This window comes from Coturnix japonica, chromosome 1, assembly GCF_054131305.1.
Source record: "Coturnix japonica strain WE chromosome 1, WE-NBRP24, whole genome shotgun sequence".
NCBI classification, from domain to species: domain Eukaryota; kingdom Metazoa; phylum Chordata; class Aves; order Galliformes; family Phasianidae; genus Coturnix; species Coturnix japonica.
This window is the reverse complement of record NC_140663.1, coordinates 46,340,613-46,360,050: the sequence shown is the minus strand read 5'-3', so window position 1 is coordinate 46,360,050 and position 19,438 is coordinate 46,340,613. Positions and strand designations below refer to the sequence as shown.

At 39.8% G+C, this 19,438-nt stretch overlaps 1 protein-coding gene across 5 annotated transcripts in view; it reads left to right on the top strand.

Moving 5' to 3' along the window:
- Positions 1 to 19,438, top strand: part of LOC107317383 (1-acylglycerol-3-phosphate O-acyltransferase Pnpla3-like) — a 42,122-nt gene that overhangs the window by 20,031 nt on the left and 2,653 nt on the right. For 2 of the 5 annotated variants that reach the window (XM_085517697.1, XM_085517693.1), the window contains exons 2-8: positions 8,626 to 8,858; positions 9,603 to 9,668; positions 12,521 to 12,730; positions 13,813 to 13,873; positions 15,632 to 15,847; positions 16,835 to 16,967; positions 18,155 to 18,271. In XM_085517697.1, coding sequence (XP_085373823.1) covers positions 8,733 to 8,858; positions 9,603 to 9,668; positions 12,521 to 12,730; positions 13,813 to 13,873; positions 15,632 to 15,847; positions 16,835 to 16,967; positions 18,155 to 18,271 — 929 coding nt within the window. In that variant the 5' untranslated portion in view covers positions 8,626 to 8,732. Of the gene's footprint in view, positions 1 to 4,746; positions 4,997 to 5,091; positions 5,375 to 6,121; positions 6,234 to 8,625; positions 8,859 to 9,602; positions 9,669 to 12,520; positions 12,731 to 13,812; positions 13,874 to 15,631; positions 15,848 to 16,834; positions 16,968 to 18,154; positions 18,272 to 19,438 lie in introns of those variants that run through there. The other 3 variants (XM_015870008.3, XM_085517685.1, XM_085517689.1) reach the window with 3 other exon arrangements.

Sequence of the window (19,438 nt, the reverse complement as noted above, 5' to 3'; positions counted from 1 at the left end):
TGTTTTTTTTTTCCCTTAAAAATGATTATGACAGAAACCCACAGAAAACCCCAGAGATAGCTTTACCCACTGATGGATTTTTGCATTGCTTCTGTCATATAAATTTTTATGATTACTTTCCCATTGCCTAAACCAGTGTATGTTAGTCCATTGCCAAATAAAACTCAGAACAGGTCTCTCAGTTTAGTTCAAAGCATACATTAGAACTAGGAAGTGAAGCTTGGAAGCTGCACTGAATCTGCTTAGAAACCATCAGCATCTACTGTTAGCTGAGTACAAACCAATTTTTGAGAATATATGCTGAAATTTGTGTAGGTTTATTACTAAAATAGCTTAGGAATATATTTACCAAAACATTAACCCAAACTCTAAACATTTTCTCCGAGACTAGCAAGGTCAGACCCAAGTCAAAAGCAGGTCAGTATCTTTCAATAAAATGACCTACTTTAAATCTCTTGCCAACGAAACCTGAGCAGTTAACCTGAGACCTCTGCAAGCCTAATGGGCCATGTGAACAGAAAAATATTGCCATAAACTATGTCTGTTGGTCAAAACAGCTGTTTTAGGAAGATCTGGAATCCAGTTATTGGCCAAGAATTATGTTTATGCCAAATGCAGTTTCTCTGTAAAGGCTAATATAGTAGAGGGTAATTCAGCCAGTGCTGCAAATAGATGAAAAACTATAACAGGCTATTTTCAGAAAAGCGTAAATAACATTCTCAGTCCTTGCTCTCCAGAAATATATCTTGTGGCAGAAGCCAGTAAGCAGAGCAGCAGTATGCATGTGGAGCCTTGGCACAAGGAATATAATGGGATTCCTTTCCAGGTTATGATTAGTATTTGTCCTTAGCTCACCTCCCTCTTTAAAGCAACACTCTCTTGTCCTGGCCCTGTGGTTCCTCATGCATTTTTAATAGCCAAGGCTTTGGTCTTCTGACCTCCAATTTAGAAGATAGTGCTGAAATAGTAGTAGGATGTGCCCAAATAACACAGGTTGACTTGAGATGTGAGATCCATTTGTTACTAATTATACTTAAGTCCTCTGACAGATTGGCATATTCAGGGTACATAAATGAGAGTTATGGAATAACAGAGACCAGAGCTCATACTCTTTCTCCCCTCAAGATCTCAGGCCTGATTACTTGTCACCTGTCCAGTAGCACTCCTTTGTTGCCTCCTACTTATGCTTTGTTCTGTGTGGTTCCTCTATCTACAAATAATATACCTTCAGTAAACTTAGTACTTCAGTGTTATCTTTCTTCTAAGTAGTGGTAAGTACTGTAGGAATACATTTTTTTTTACAATGGATTTAGTCTGTCTCTTAGGAAAATGGCACACCTAAATCATAATTAGGATTGTCGCTAAATGGAAAGGATTAAGGGAGAAGTTTTCAGTGGCTACATAATGGACAGATGGCACGCCTGCTGAATTTACATGCCAAGCACTGGGCTGGGTTGGCAGCTGTAAACAGTTGTTTAATCTGCATGCACATTTCCTGGTAGTTTGTACTCCATCAAACTACACTAAATTTCTATTACTTTGCCTGAGGCCTTACTTCATTTCCCTGTACTTACTGAAAATATGGCTATGGAGTGGATTCAGTAAAGGATTTATGATGCCTGCAACACCAATCGCAGCATAGTATATGTAGTGATATGTGAGATAAAATTGAAATTGCATACTGTACAACTGCAGTAAGGTTAATTGGCAGGGCTTGTGAAGAGGGTGCATCAGTTTTCTCAGATGGCCCAGTTTTCTGAGCTAGCTTATAGGGTTTTTATCCTAAAAAGCTATGAGATTCAGAGCAGATAAACCCATATCTGGAATTAAATGAATAAACCTTATGGGAACAACAACAACAAAGGATTTGAGCAGGTTTTGATAGGAAGAACAATTATCTCTATAGGCCTGGAGATAAAAGGGAGATGAGATAGGGCAAGTGATTAGCCAAAGGTTCAGTGTGTTAAACAAATCTACCTTTTTGATGAGGCAGCTGGTTTTCCAGGCAAGGGAAATAGAATCCATCCCATCTACATGTACCACTGGTGATATTTTGAATGAGAAGCTGTTTACAAAGCTGGAGATGATATAGTGAAGAAATTATAAGATCTGTTACTGAGCAGTCAAAGGAGATAAAAACTGGTGCTGAAAAAAAAGAATAGGCATATGCAAGAGGAAGGAGTACTTGTGTAGAGAAAACGTGATGTTGTGTAAGGAGAAAAATATTTCTAAAAGATAATAAAGTAAAATAAATATAAGCACCCTAAAAATAGCAGCAACAACAACAAAAAATCATCAAATAAAAAAAAAAATTAAGCTGAGATGAGGAAGGATTTGATGTATTAGTTGACCATATAATTAATCAGAATTAGATTCAGCTTCCCTAGCAACAACTGTAACTGTAAGGCTCTAGGGGTGCTCTGTCTGGTTACAGGACTGGTCAGGGCACATTTGCATCACCTGTCTCATGACAGAAGGCTGGAGGAGCCCAGCTACATGAGTGTCACAGATGAGGACTGACAGAGAACCAGGCTCATCACTCCATCACTGTCAGTGAAAGAAAGAGTTGCTAAAGTAAAAGAACAGAGAACAAGAATAGATCTTTATGAATGGCTGTGTATCACTGTATGGTAGAAATGCAAAGACTCCTATTAAAGAAATGAGGTCCAGGAACAGGCTTGTAGTGACAGCTTAGGGCTAAAAAATAATTTATAAAACGGAGTTGATCTCTATCTGCAAAATTGAGATTAGCACTGGAAAGTCTCTTGATGGAATAATTAATGGAATCCCTTGCTCCCCTGCTACTTAACTGGCTCTCGCTGTCCAGTTTCTGCAGCTGGTCAGAGCTGTCCCTCTCTGAGCACTTCAGTGCCTCTTTTTCAAAAGCATGGATTAAGAAATGGTACTTTCTTGCATGTAAGCTCTGAGTAATTAGTGTGAGAGCACAAGTGGATAGAGTACAAAAAAAACAAAACAAAACAAAAAAACAAAAAACCAAACCAACAAAACAAACAAACAAACAAACAAACAGATGAGATGGCTCGCTCTTTTAGAAGAAAATGGGGAGGAAAAACTGTTCATCCACTTTTAAGTTTAGGAAGTGTAGGATGTGGATCCCTCTCCATTTTCATCTCCTTCCTTCTCCGTGAGTTGAATGAAGAGAAGCACCAGAACAACAGGTAGGATTGGGTTGAGGACACTCTCTGCTCTGCCTATGGAAGTGTTGAGATGATGAATGAATGGAAATGCATAGCCCAAGCAGATGCAGGTGGCTGGAGAGCTGTTAGGGACAGGGAAACTGAAAATATGGCCCAGTGCTTATGGCGTTCATTTAGAGATAAAATTCAGACTTCCTCATGACAGCATGTATTTTGTCCAAGGATTATTCAAGATCTTGCTGGTGAAACTACCTTGTGACTTTTCAGAATTGGCTTCAAGCCCACTCAGGTGGAAAAACAGCTTGAATCCTGCTCTGTCTTCCTGGCAGTGTGCCCTGCAAATAAATTGCACAACACAGCCTCCCCTAGGTGTGTTTTTGAAAGTGTGTGCTCCTCTCTGTCTCTTTTGAGATGTTAGGATGGTGCATACAGGTGGCTGAATGGGTTTCCAGCAGCCCTGACAGGCAATTAAATCCTAAAGGGTTTCAGATTCTGCTCTGTTTTTCCTACAGCACAGCTCTGGGGATTTCATTGTGAATTCCCTGGAATTGGAGATGGATGGGGGTCACATACAACTACTGGTTCCTCTTACACTGTGAGAGGAAACTGGCACCTTTTTTCCATGGAGATAAATTCTGCCCCCAGATGCTTTTGAGATTTCCAGAGCACTTGAGCACAGAAGCATTTAGAGCACCTCTCAGGCGTGCAATGCAACTCTCCACAGGAATATCTGAGCTAGCAGCGAAGAAAACACCCTACAGACCTGAAAGTGTGATGGTATTGCTACACCAGTGTTGGCAGGAGTCTGGGCGTGCTGATTCAAGGATAGCACCTTCTTAATCAGGGCCATGAGATAGATTACATAGCCATGAGACAGCTCTTCCACAGCACTGCACTGGCAAATGGGTCTGCTCCCTGATGAGTTACTGGGGTGACACTACGCAGACCCCATTGCAGGTGGTTATGGGAGGGCATGGGTTGGTGGGTGGTGGGTCTTGATAGGTCAGGTGGGTGGTTGGACTTTGTGATCTTGAAGGTCCTTTCCAACCCAATGATTCTATGATGTATTATTCATCTATAGTCAATCGGTACTGCTGTGCTACAGAACTTCTGGAGGTGTTCGGGCACGTGGAGATGCCTGGCTCCTGCTGGTTGCTTGGGCTTTGGATGAATTGAGCTGCTCTCCTTATACTTGTTTGTACAGTGTCATGTGATGCTGTTTCAAATCATCATATGTACAAAATTATCTTTTCAGCCTCGGATAATGGGAAAACAGCTACATCTGCACTTTCTACCCCAAGCACGGGGTCAGAAGGCTGAGACATACAAAGCTGAGAGTTTCCCACCGAGCTACATTGTACCGACCGGTATCTCCCCCCTCACCTGCACACCAAAGGGCGCGGGGCCTCGAGCGGCCTCCCGGCCTCAGCGTGCCGCAGCCGCGCCCCGGGGCGGGGCCTCCTCGGAGGTCGCCCGCGGGTTGGCTGTGCCGCCTTGTGCCATCGCGACGCGGCGAGGAGCGGCGGGCGATTGGCGGGCGGGCGACACTGGGCGCGGCCGCCATGTAAAGGCGCAGGAGGGCCCCGTCAGTTGGCTGGTGGGCTGACTGCGGGAGCGGCCAGGACGGCGTCTTTGTGCCTCGCTGCTGGCCATGCTGGACCGCGAGCGCGGCTGGAGTGTTTCTTTTGCTGGCTGCGGTTTCCTGGGTGTTTACCACATCGGTGCGGCCACCTGCCTGCAGGAGCACGCCCCGCACATCATCCGCGACGCCCGGCACATCTACGGTGCCTCGGCCGGGGCGCTGGCCGGCGCCGTGCTCGTCGGAGGCGGCTCTCTGGGTCGGAGTTGAGCGGAGCGGGCGGGGGCGGCAGGCTGGATACGGGCGGGGCCGGCGGCGCGGCGGTGGCGGGCGGGCCGTGTCGGGTCGGGCCGCGTTCCTGCCTTGCTGACCTTGTTCATCCGGCAGCCCGCGGTGCCGGCTGCCCGCAGTTGTGCCGGGGTCGGGGCGGCGTGGGGTTGCGGAGCGGTGCTGCTGCATGGCGGTAGCAGCTGAGGAGCGGAGCGCTCCTTATGGTCCATCCCGTGGCAGTCCGGGGCGCCTCTATGGGAAACGAGCGTGTCCCTGCTCCGGTTACCTTTGCACTAAAGTTCCAGTTCGCTTTGTCCTGCTGTCCCTAAAGCTTCCCTTCCCTTCCCTTGGGGTACAGTTGAGTGAGGTACGATCAACGCTGAGGCTCGCTTCAGAGCGCTTCTCTTCTCTGGCCTTGGCATTGCACGGGTCAGCTAGATGGGTGGCTGGTTAAGGTGGTCAGTGTCAATTAGTTTTGAAGAATAACTTCAGAGGGAACTTGGGCTCTGGAACAGACTCCCCGAGGTCGTGGCACTGAGCTGCTGGAGTTCAAGCAGTGTTTAGTCACAGCTCTCAGATGTGGGGTTTGGTTTTGGGTGGTTCTGTGTGCAGCAGTGGGTTGGACACCGTGAGTCCCTCCGGATAACTCAAGGTGTTCTACCAGTCTGGCTGTGGTTTAAGTAATCGAGATAGTGCTATTTTGCATCTATTCCAGGTATTTCTTGGTGACAGATATTAGTTTGCAAGTAAATACAGACTCTTGTGAAGCATTGCTTGTCTGGCAGTGTGAGAAGCATATTGTGCTTCCACCTATGGAGGGCTTGTGAGAGCCCAGGTGTATTGGCTTAGTAAGTTTAATGTGTTGAATGTTAAAGCAGCTTGGTGTGATAAAATGTTAAGCTTTAAATAGTGGTTAGAACATATTTTGAGAAATGTATGAAATTCCTGCAAATCTATAATGATTTTCCTTTTAAGACGAAGAGATCTGTTGCATAAAGGCTTGTGACTCAGAAGTGACAGTCTTTGTTCATGGTACTCCTAACAAGCTTAGATCTGCAAGACTGTGCAGTGGGAGAGGAGGAAACGATGAGAACTCATATTGAACTGAGAGAGGGTTTGTTTTTTCTCTTCAAGCTTTATGGGGAGTTCTTCACTAAAATGGCAAAAGTTCTCAGCCTTCCAAGGGCTGATGCAGTGAAATGCTTCTCCCTGCTGCTCAGTCACTGGTCTGTACCACTCCTGATTAATTTCTTCAAAGCCTTAGCAATGCACATGTAATACTTGTTTTAATTTAACCTTAAGGTACTAATGTAACATGAGTTGTTATGAGCTTGATGCCAGCTTTTAAAACAAATAATGTTTGTCCACAGTAGTGATTTATTCTTGGTAAATATCTAGTATTAAGTTCTAATTACTCGTAGACTACTTAAAAGGTCTGGGAAGCTGCATTAAATGTTAGAAGTGCTTGTAAGCACAAAAATAGCACGTGTTGCTTGCCTGAAAATATTTGATATTAACAGCTTTTAAGACTGTTAGTGTTTTAAGAACTAAGACTATCAAACTTCATTTTATTCCAACATCATCTCTTTCTTATGTGCCAAATGGATTTATCTGCAAATAATATAATAACTAGTGTGTTTGTAAGCGCTACCCTTGGTACTAAGTTTTATGGGTGAGAGTGTCTCTCCTGGAAACCATCTTTTCTAACACTTGGAGTTATTAGAAGGCATATCAAAAGCAGCCACATTCTAACATCTTTGAATTGTTACAATAAGAGGGAATACCCATGTTAATCCTGCATCCTTTTAGCTGCTAATTTTGTGTGGTTGTGTGAAAGCAGTGGATTACCATTAAGGTCTGAAGAAACATTATAAGAATTCTGTACACTTCACTAGTTCCTACCGTGCAGCTCCTTTACACTGATATCATGTAATGCATGGTATTTATTTCTACAGTTGTGGCTGTACATCCCACATGTTTTCATTGTTGCCTTTTTCTGTAGGAAGAGAGACAGTCAGCTCTTCTGAGAGATGAGAGGTGTAAGGGTTAGACAGGCAGGGGCACAGCTGGAACATGGGAAATTCAGAGCAGATACTGGGAAATATTGGTGATGGGTGGACAGTTGAACTGGATTATCTTAAGGGTCTTTTCCAACCTTGGTGATTCTATGATAGAAAAGAGAACTGCCATGGGATGAGGAAAACATAGGGACAGGTGACCAGAGAGGCTGTGGGATCTCTGCCCTTGGAGATGTTCAAAACTTGACTGAACTCAGCCCTGAATTCATGTCCTGCACGTAAAATTACAATTGTGTTTGTGTACAGCATTTCTGGCTTAATTTGACTTGTATGGTTCACCTTTTGAAGGTTTGTAGCTGGATGTTTAAAATAAAGGCTTTCTTCGTGCTTTTTGTTGTCTACTGGATAGAGTATGTAGAACTTCAAGTTTGAGTTGATGTAAACAGCCATTGAACATGGGGGAAGGGGAGGGAAGGGAGAGGGAAAAGACTGTTCTTTGCTGGACTGGGGGGGAAACTTTCTTCTGTGATTTCAGGGAAAGATGGAGGGAGGAGGTGGCTGTACTTCTGTACTTCAGAAGGTGATGTGCATTTTAGGTTGATCCAAACAGGGGCTGTTGAGATGCTTACAGCTTAGGTCTTCTCCATAGGTGTCTTGGAGACCTGATGTTTTTGTGATGATGTCACCCACTCAGATGTCCATGCTTAGAAGAGGACAGTGTGATTTAGTATGCAAAGGCAGGTTAAGGTATTGCTACCTGAGGGGAGAAAATAACATTGTAATAAGATAATATTTGAAAAAATTTGAACTCAAGCTTAAGTGAAGTTCTTTCTAGTGCAGTGCTGATGGTTAGCTTGGCAAGTTGAATCCTATCTGTTCTGGAAGAAAGCCGTGTAAGTTAAAATTTGCAGGTTCTGGACGTATTTATGGGTGACCTTGTAATGTATCACTCAGGTTAATGACCTGTTACTTTGACCTTCCTTCCCCCTGCTCCCCTTCTGCTTCCAAGCTGACTGGCTTATCAGGCAATATCCCCAAAGTATGTCCTGGAGGAGCATAATACTCAGTATTTAAACAAAACTTTGTCAGGTGGATGAGCTGTTATGTTAGTCTTGTTAAACATGACTGTATGTGGCTGTTAGAGCAGTTGAGGTGTTCCATAGGAACAATGGTCCTTGGTAGTGGTTTGCTCTAGTTTCAAAATGCTGATTTAATTGGAGAAAAATTAATAAGATGTCTGTTACATATTGGCTTAAAAAAAAAAAAGCCAGTTGTGGAGACCTGTGTTGCAGATCTCCTCTGTGTTCCTTACCTACTGCTTTAAAAACTTAACCTGCTGAAGTTCCCTACCTTAAGTTTCTGCTAAATGTTTCCTATGCTGACAGGTGGTTTCCACAGGTGGGTGGTTGGTTTGTGTTAAAAATCTCTTGGGTTTTTTTGTTGGTTTTTTTTTTTTTGTTGTTTTGTTGTTGTTGGTTTTTTTTTTTTTTTTTTTCATTCTGCAGCCAGTTGGAGCTCTAGACATGCTTTAGTAATGGAAGTGTGTGTTTTGATGTTTATTTTGACTTCCATCTTTAAATGAAGTGTGCTTTATTTGCAGCTGAAGCATGCGCTGATGTTCTGGCATTAGCCAAAGAAGCTAGAAAGCGGAATCTTGGTCCTCTTCATCCTTCATTCAATGTGATAAAGATAATAAGAGATGGATTGATGAGAAATCTGCCAGAAAACACTCACCTGTTGTCATCAGGCAGACTGTGCATTTCACTGACTAGAGTCTCAGATGGTAAAAACACACTGATATCTAATTTTAACTCTAAAGAAGAAGTTGTCCAGGTATGTTTGTTTTTGGCAACTTTCTGAGTTTTTGTAATCTTGTGTCCATTTTATGTTTTCTCTTGTGTTTTGATTTTAAACATCTTAAGTTGCTGTTACTTTGACTGTACTTGAAAAATTAATTCAAACTTTATTATGGCACACATTTACAAGTTTTTCCAGTTAATGTAACTATGATTGGAGTGGGTAGGTGCGTGGGAGATCAGTCTGAAGAACAGACGTGCCTTTAAAGTGCTTTGCTTCTAAAGAAACTGTATTTGTCATGAAGAATATTTTGCAGGGTTATTCTTAGGAAAGCAGTGGTCAGGAAACATTTCAAAGTAGCTTTTTAGAATTATTTCTTAATATCAGTGTAAAAACTAGTACAGTATCGTTCCTCTGGAGTCGTGCAGGTGTCCTGAAGTAGTTATATGGCTTATTCAGGAATTGAGGCAATTAACGTTAACTTTTTCTTTCAAATTGTTGTTTCTACAGATGGTCTTTTTTTTAAATCCTTTTTTTTTTTTTTAGATGAAATGTGATTGCATTCATAACAAAATTGAATGTCCTCATCCTTTGTTAAAACAAACAAACAAAAAAAAAAACTTCCTTTTGTTTAGATAATTAGGTAAGAGTACTTCCTGGGTTTTTTTTTTGGTTACTTGTGCAGTTGGTTTTGCCAGCATCTGAAGAGGTGAATGGTAAGTGGTAATTTCAGTAACAGGGTGGTTAGTATTTGATTTATATCATCTTGTTTTCCTACAGGCATTGATCTGTAGTTCATTTGTCCCAATTTATTGTGGCCTAATTCCGCCATCGTTTAGAGGTGTGGTAAGTCTGTTAAGATCTAAAAATAATTCCATCTGTTCTGAAAATAACAAAATACAGTGTTCATGCTTTTTTTTTTTTTTTTTTTGTTATCATAGTATAAAATAAATCCTTTCATCAAAGCTCTTAGTACTGTAGCTATATGTTTGTTACAGGTTATCTGTCTGCTCGCATTAATGCACATAATCTCCTGGTTATGGAATCTCTAGATACTTCATAGCTATACTGAGTTTTCTAAAATTCCCCATTCAAGGGTTAAGAACTACAGATAACTTAGTGTAGTTGCTTGTAGGTCTTTGGGCTAACAGGTCTTGAAGCAGGTATGCGCTTTGTGTCACGTTAATGACTTTTTGTTATGGTGTTGCACTAAGCTGTATTTTCTTTCCTTCCAAATTTCGTTTTCTTTAAAAAAAGAGAAGGGAAGAATGCAGGAAAATAAAATAAAAAACCCCCAAACATTTTTTTAAAAGTCCTTAAAAGTGGTTGGTTACAGACTGTTCTCAAGGCTATCTGGAAGAACTAAAAAGGTCAAGGATAGCCATGAAATGCTTAAATTAAATCAAAAGTGATTAGAACTGTATGGGGATTTTTCTTTATCTGTATTTCTAAACCTTGTATGTCTTCTTAAACTCCTCCAGATTAAAGGTGTTATGAAAACAGGACGTTGGACTGAATCCAAGGTTTAGGTGGATCCAGGATAATCTGGCTATTCAGTCCTTGTCACCAGACAACAATGTTATTTTAAAAGACCTCATTCAGAGTACAAACACATACAAGTGATGCTTTATTTGGCCCTATTTTGAGGGGAGGGAAAGAAGGGACCTTATCCTTTTGTTCTTTGCTGTGATTTTGGTATCATTTTAATGCTTAGCAGACATGTTGTAACTTAGTAGGAATACCATATTTGCATATGCGTGGTATGGCTCCTGTAGGGTTTAAATATTGTAAAATATCCAGTATTTAAACTTGGTAGATTCTTGTCTTTTAGTGGCTTGGTGCCTCCTGTACATATATTCCTGTACATATACTTTAAAACAAAGAATGTGGATGATGTCTAGTAAGTGTGCAATATTAGTAATAGTATTTATTTTCTTGTGTGCATCTGTTGCAACTACTGAAGTTTGGAGTTTTTTCAGAGGATTAACTTCCAGACTGTGTTTCATTCCATTTGACAGCATGGTCAGTATCAGCAAAAGAAGCAGGTTTGCTGAAGGGCTTTAATATAAAACAACTAAACTTCTAGGCTGACTATTCTGTAAGTGGTAGAAATGCCAAAGGCTGGTTTCCGTTGGATTTGAGGCCCTTCCCCAACATGAAGTTTCCTTCTGCTCTCTTTTTTCCCTCCTGTCTTTAATAAGAGACTGTTATGTTGTGATGACACAAGCTATGTGCCTTACCAGGCTAGTGTGCACTTACTGAAGAGAATGACTGAGATCTACCAGTCTTTCACTCACTAGGTAGGAAGAAAAGAATCTAAATGAAGGTCACCTTTTTACCTAATTGCCAGTCATGAAGTGTGTTGGGTTGATGGTTGTTGTTGTATTTTGTTTGCTTTTTGTTTTATACCTTTCACTCATATCCATGGGTTTAGATTCAAAATGCGTTAAGGAAATCAGATAGGCAGAAACTGCAAAAAAAAAAAAAAAGCAAAAAAAACCAAACAACAAACAAACAAAAAACAAAACAAACCCAAAACACCCATAACAAAAAAAAAACAAACAATGACAACAACGGTCCCATTTGCCCCCAGAAACTAACAAAGAAACCAAATGAAAACCAATGTAATTCAGGCATGCGCTTCCACTCCTGAATAATTTAAAGAGAAAATTGCATTCTATGGCTATGCCTTTCCTTCTTGGCCAGACTTCTTATGATGGTTCCACAAAGAGTTTGGTGATTGCATTATACACCAGCAGGAAGTTTGTCAGCAGCTGCTTACTGCTGGGTCTAGAGTGTCCAATAAAGTTGGCAGGTAGGAATAGTCTTCCCTTGGAGAGTTGGTTGAATAAATCGTTCTGTGCTGTTGTTTTTCTCATTCCTAGTTTGTTTCTCACAGTGCTTGGGGAGTGAGTATCAATCCATATTAAACTGGTAATCCAGGTTGCTCCTGACCAAAGCCACTTTGCCTTTCCGTTTTATAAAAGGACCTACTGTTTCTGTCTGATGCCTTAGGAAGGTTAGGAAGGAGGAAAACGGAGCCACTAAAAACAGCAAAGTTGGTAAGGAGGTGATCTTTTGATGTTGTTAGAACAAACTGTCTAAAACTGGCCCTGCTGAAGAGAAGGCTGCTGTAAGTGACTGGTTAAGTTTTGCAGCTGCTGCATTACCGATCTGTTACCTTAGTATAGAACTCTTCAGTTCTTGGATCCCAGTGTTTGAGATGATGATGCATTAAAACTATGGACATGGGCAGCTGAGCACACAAATAGGTACAACTTGGGACATCTTCTACACTAGTGTGTAAAGTTTTTTTTCACTTTTATTTGTAATTAAAGTCTGAATACTTATCATCCTTTGGTTGTGAATTCTAATTGCAAGAGCGATTATAAGCAACTCCTTTTAAATAGAATGGTTTAATCCTGGGGAACCTAAAACTTGGAAGTGTAGAGCTATTCTCTTCTGTTCTTTCTCCAGGAGCACCCTTGTACCTCATAGGTTAGTGCTGTCCTTTGAGGAACAGGAGGAAGTTGTGCCAATTATTCTGTGGAACTACAGGACAAAGCGTGCTATTCAAAATGTTTAGTCTGCTAGCATAGTAGAGACTGTTTTGTTAATCTTAAATGCTACTTAATTCCTACTTGGAAAATCTGCTAGTTGGAAAATGTCAGCATTCTTTTTACTTTTAATTTCTGTAGCGCTATGTGGATGGAGGAATCAGTGACAACTTGCCTCAGTATGAATGTAAGAATACCATCACCATTTCACCTTTTGCTGGGGAGTGTGATATCTGTCCGAAGGGGAATTCTGCCAACTTTCATGAAATGAACGTGACCAACACCAGCATTCAGCTCAGTCTGGGGAACCTTTATCGTTTAACACAAGCGCTCTTTCCACCAGAACCTAAGGTAACTCACTGCCTTCATGTATTCTTTGTAAAAACATTTTTTCCATATAAAAGCTTTGCTTTTGCAGAAAGCTCCAGGAATTTCAGCACTTATATAAAACTTTTCTCGTGACACTTCTCATTTGCATTATTCATAGTCTAGTGTTTGTGGGGGTTTGTTGTTGTTTTTTAGTCTCTCTGACTTACGTTGGTATTGTCTTGCTCAGTTTCTTTAGGAACGAGCACAGGATTCTTTCATAAAATCCACACTGGTAACTTAATAACCGTCAGTTTAGTGTCCCTTCATGTTCACCTGCTAAACAGGTTCTTCAGAACTCTGCAGAAGTTCTAGACTGTTTACATCAGATATTAGTCTTGCTAAGTATTTAAATGCAGATGTGATGAGGGAAATCAACTAGAATTGAGGTTGCTGAAGCTGGAAAAAGTTGAGAACAGACTGCCAGTTGACTTGGGATGCACTGCAGAGGAGAAATAATGTTTTGATCACTGTAGGTGCTTTAATTTTTTTTTTTAACCACTTGGAAAAAGAAAAACATTAAATTCTACTTATGTATATGTTAATTTTTTCTTTTGTCCAGGACTACTGTGCACGTTAGTAGATGAGCTGGTGTTGAATCTGCTGAAAGATGTTTTCATGTGGAAGGCTTAGTTTGAGCTGGAACATGAGAATTGCACAGCTGACCTCTTGTAGCTTTGGGAATTGGGAAGCATGGGGAGGGAAGAGGGGAATTGATGTATTCCACCAGGCAACCCTGCTACTTTGTTACTTGGCTTCTGACATTAAGCAAAAGATGCGAAATGAGAGAAGAAATTCTTCTAAGCCATTGGAATGCTGTCTTTTTTACTGCATAGTTCAGTGCATCTGTGGGAGGTGGTAGATAAGCAGTCGTTTGCATGACCGTATGTGTCACACAGTAGATTTATTAACCTGAATCAATAGGATTGTAGCATCTGTAAGAAAATTTAACACTAACAAGGGTGAAAAATAACTGTAAATGGCTTTCTATTTCATGAACTTGTGATTTGAATTTTGAATTTCTTTTATTTGGTTATTTGGCTGACTTGTTTACCATTGGCTTGCAGGTGTTAGGAGAGATCTGTGAACAAGGATATTCAGATGCTTTTAAATTCTTGAAAGAGAATGGTATGTTACTCTTGTGGATAATTATTGGTGACATGTTGTTAACCTGTGTGTTTTTCAGTGCTTTTTTTAAAGAGGATGGAGGGGTAGCAAGGGGGTTTCCTAAGTTACATTTTCATTCTAAATCTCGGCTAGTAGAAATCATACAGTTTTAGCTACTCGCCTGAGGTAGCTGTCACACAAAAACTGCGCTTTTGAGGGTTTTCAGCAACCTTGTGTGAAGTGAATTCTAGTATCACTTAGGGAAATTAACAAAGAATTCTACTCATAATTATAAGAAAATTATATTAGTTTCTTTTGTGTTACTACTGAAGGATAGGAGTAGACTATGCTGTTATGCAACCTGCATCTTGTTATTGCTTCCTCTCTTGTACTGTCCAATTAAATTTGTGAGTAAAACATTACAGCCCAGAACTGGAAACTGTCTAACAGTAGTATTAAATAAGTAATGGATGAATCCTTTGTCTATATCATGAAAGACTTTACGAGAAGTCTTAAAATGTAGCAGTTACTGGGATCCAGATCAGTTTAGGAGTAACTGAGAGATGCTTTCTTTTTCTCTTGAATCAAAGTAAAATATTTATAAGTCTCATTCCTTGTTCAATTTTGAGACAGCCAAGTTAGAAACAATCATTTATTATTTAGCATGAAGATAACTGTATATAAGAGACGCAGTGCCCACACTCTTTGGGTACAGAAGCAAATAGTGCTGGGTTAGATTATAGGGATGGAAATTATGATGTTTGTACTATTAAAGTTAGTACCAGCTAATGTGCGATAATGTAGCTGTAGCTTGATGTGCTGATTTCTTATACTCTCAGAGCATGTTAATCATGCTTCCTTGATTCAGTTTCTTCATGTTCAAGAACATCCCAGTTCTGCTTAAGAGTTTCATTTATTTTAATATTGTTAAATAATTTTTAAGAGAGTTCCACTTTAGATCATTTGCCAGATAATTAAGAGCACAACAATGCCTATAGTTTAAGGCTGCCTGTGCAAAGATGGGCTGTGTTCAGGCACTGCACCTATGAGTTTCCTGCATGCACACTTCCATCTGGTGCTATATCTAAGATTTCTTGCAGGTCTTTCTTGGATCCTTCCCCTCACATCCCCTCTGTGTGGCACTATTTGTCCTCATTTTCATACTATTGATGTGATACTTTTGTTCTTACCATAGCCTTTCCAAACTCTTTAGTGATACATCTACTTTCTCCTTAAGCTGTTTCAACTGTAGGCGTTTGTTTCTTTTTTTTTCCCTATCTAGAACACTTTGATACAGATAATGTCTCTGCTGAAGTCTTTTGTATATTCTTTTGACGCTTAACAGCAACAAATGCTAATTTAGTTTTATACTTTGAATGTATCTTAATATTTACTGTCTTTCTTTTCACACCTTGTGACAGTGCCTTAGTCTGGTGCATTGTAGATGTTATCTTTCAAATGAAAATGAAGTCAGTTTTCCTCATTTCCTTTAAACCATTTGCTTTGCTGCTGGAAAACTGCTTTGGAAAATTACTGTGGTGCAGATTCTGTTTCAATTAATTGTTTGCTTTTTTTCATTTGCTTTGGAATTTGTTTTAAAATGAGGTCTAAATCTGCACAAGAGTAGTCATAATGATGAATAAATGTTTGTCTGCTTATAAGGACAATTTGACATTGGGTAGATAATGTTCCCTCAAGACATCCTGTAACAATAGAAGAGTTATATGTACTCTGAAGATCTGTGGATTGAGCCTAAGTGGAAGCTCTTGACTCTTTCAGGTATTCTGAATGACTCAATTTATGTCAGCTTGTCCTTCACAAAAACAAATCCTCATGAAGCTACACAACACATTGACTACATGAAGAAAAAAAATAAGTCTGAAAAGAATAGGGTGGAAACTTCACAAGTGGAAGTACTCAATGATCAGATGAAGCAAAATCCGTGGCCTCTGGAGAAGAGCATATTTGAGAGTCTACCTCCTAGGCTTCGTAAAGGTACATTCTTCAGACTGTGTTCTGTAACTTTAAGTGGCAATTAGTAATTTTCCATCTTATCCCCCAACCTGACTCTAATCTTATAATTTGCAAAAGATGTTCTATTTAATTGTATTACTCCCTATGAAATCAGAGATTAGCTGAACTCAGAAATGTTCTTAAAATTTCTTAGAAAATGGAAATGTACACCTTGATTTAGCTACAAAAGTAAGATTGAAACAGGGCAAAGGTTTGACTTTGTGGAGTCATTAATTAAATTCTCATGTAGTTTTGGATTTAGTTTGTAAGTCTACGGTATTTTTGTAAGTGTATATTTAACAATAAAGTTGAACTTCAAATCCAAACACTGGTTACCCCTGTCTTATTTTCATGGCATACTTCAGTAGATTTCTAACTACCTGGTTTTCCTGTTGTCATAACAAGGTGTTAATAGACCAGGAATGCTTCTGATATTTCTTAGTCTACAATTCTTACCAAAATTTTATTGTGGATGCTGATCAGTAATTTCAAGATCTGAAAATTGTAGTCCTGGTGAATTAGGAGAATAAAATTTGAAGTGTGAAACTTCTTAAAGCTATATTAAAAAAAACAAACAAACAATAAAACCCGGAATATGTGGAACTCTAGAATTTAAACTACTTTAAGTTCCACAGTCTCAGACAAGGCAAGAATGTTGTCTAAAATACATCAGGTTCACATATCTAAAAAATACTTACATCTCATAAGTAGTTAATACTTTAAATTTACTGCTTAAGAGATCTGAGTGATGTCTTTTTGTCTCTGTGTTATCTGCCAGTGCTTACCATATTTTAAAATAGCATTGGTTATGCTTATGATAAGTGCCTCGAGATTGCTTTTTCTAGTTTCTATCTGAGCCTTATTCAGTAATACTTGATCACATTGACTGAAGATTACTAAAACTTGAGTGAATTGTTTGAACAGTTTCCAAATAGTCTAACATCTTTCTCAAACACAATTACTCTTAAGCGCTTCAGGAAGCTTGCAAAGAACCAAATGGATTCTGTGCTCAGTTCTCTAAACTCTTCCCTGTCCGGGTGATATCCTATCTGATGCTACCATATACACTACCTGTGGAGTCTGCTTATTCTGCTGCTTTACGGTAAGAAAGTTTTCATGAACCACTTTGTAATTGCACTTGAGTATAATCGAATGCTTATTCAGTTTTATAGGTGCTCTCGTACTCTATAATTCAAATGTTAACTGTCTGAAGACAGTTACCTCTACCTACATAAAGTGTATCCTCCTAAAGCCTCTCTAATCTATATAAGCAGTCATACTAAGAAAAAGTTAAGTAATAAATTTACTGCTAAAAGCTGTCTTTTAATTCCTCAAGGGAAGCACATTTAATCCGGTGGTTGTGTATGTTCTTCCCTACCATTTCTGTATTCTTCAGTAGTATTTGATCTCCATCTGGAGTTCTGTGCTTTTGCTTCTCTCTAAGGTCAGGAATGAAATCTAAGAGCTTATTCACCAAACTTTCTTATTTGGTTTGTTTGGGTTTACTGAAAGTTGTTCTCTTGAAACAGTGCTACTTTAAAGGCTTTCTGACTCTTGCAAAGGAGGAATCATATGCCATGAACCGTAAACCGTGGAGCTGCTTAACTGAATTCTAGTATTTACACTACACATGTCATTACCTTATTTAGGAAATACTAGAAGTCAGATGTTCAGTGGACAGATCTAGGTAGAACTCTAGTAAAATATTTCTCTGTGCCACTTAAAATGATGCAAAACTGCCATGTTCCTCAAACGAGAGGCAATCAACAGAATTGTGTGGGTTTTTCTCCCCTCTTCTCCCCCAGTGTAAGTCATAGAATCACAAGGTTGGGAAGGACCTACAACTGACTTGTTAGGAGCATCTTCAGGGGGGAAAAGGCAAAAAAACATCTGTAATATTATTCTATGTCTGCTTTCACTTCCATTGTGCTTTTCTTTTGTTCTTGTTTCCTCTCTCATGTAACATTTAAACTCACCAGGAAGTTTCTACTATGTAGAAAGAGGGCTCAAAGACAGGAATTTTTTGTAGTCTACCTAGAACTCGGTAGAATGCATATACTGGCCAGATACTCAGCGTAGTTTGGAGACGTAGTGTTATGTGCTGCTCTCCTTCTCTTTAGGTTGTAGAGAAGAGGTGAGTGAATTAGATGGAAATCTAGAGAGGTTTGAAGATCTGGAGATATTGGAGGGAGTTAACACAGCTGCTGTTTTCTCCAAGCTGTTTTGTTGGATGCATTATATAGGAACATGAGCTCTGCTTACAAACTAACTTGTGTATTTTGATTGTAGGTTAGTAAACTGGTTTCCTGACATGCCTGCTGATGTTCAATGGATGCAAGAACAACTTCTTCAGATTGCTGGTACAGTTTATTCCCAGGCAAAAAAGAGGCTGTTCTGTACATCCAGGTAAACTGGTGTGCTGCTGCATGCAAATTATGTATTTTTAAAAGTGTTCTCTTAACAGAGCTTCAAGTACTAAATAAGTTTCCCTCTTAAAAGGATTTTATTTTCCCAAGAGTAGCATGAAATGGTGGTTCTTGCTTCTAACTCTTCTCTGCGTATGCTGTATGGAGTTCTTTGTAGTTCATCAGTGACTGCTGTGTGTTGCAGGCGAAGGGATGTTGCCTATTGGTAGACTTGTACTTTAAGGACTACTAGAGAGCAGTCGTTGGACTGAGAACAGATATCTTGTTTCTGCTCTGCTTACTAATAGTTAAAGCAATCAATGAGAAAAGAGGAGATGGTTGCTCAGAAGTTGTAAATCAGTGTAGCACTTAAGAACTGGAAGATGTTGAGAGCAAAACTGAATTTTTAGGAATCTAGCCAGGGCCCCTTGTTAGAGTATAAAACCAAAAACAATAAAAAAGCCCCACACAGACTAATATGAAGGTAAGGTAGCTAGAAGAAAACTAAGACAAACTTCCATATTTCCATACAGAGAGATAAGGACACTCTATTTCCATGGAAGAGACCTCTTGTGTAACCTAGTTGTAACTAGGTTAATTATGCTTCTATCAAATTGGTATGGGATTTAACCTTCCTGACTTACTACTTCTGTTAGTCTTCGTAGCACTGTGTATATGCAGGAATCAGTGACAACTTGCCCTGGTATGAATCTAAGACCTATTGCTGAGGAGTTTAGTGTTTGCCCAGGGATCTTGAAGAACTACATAATGATGACAGCCCACATTTTCCATTTAAAATAGACTTGTTGCTGTAACAGTGAGCTGAACAAACGTGTCAGCGTAGAACTGGTTTTTGTAGGCTGCTACAAATGGCTGAACATCTGCCTGTTGATGGAAAGTAGTGAATGACTCCTTTGTTTTGGTTGGCATGTAGCTTTTGCTTGACCTGGTAAACTGTGTTTATCTCAATACACAAGCTCTCATACATTTATCTCTCTACTTTCTTTCAACCATCCGCAGTTAGTGGCTGTGTAGTACTTGTCTGCCTCCTGGGGTTAAAGCACAGCAATGATTGCTACCCACAGAACCATTTTCACTGTCAAACTTTGCCGTTTTCTGAAGCCTTTCTTTAAATGGGTTTCCCCTTCAGATAGCTAGGTCCTATGGC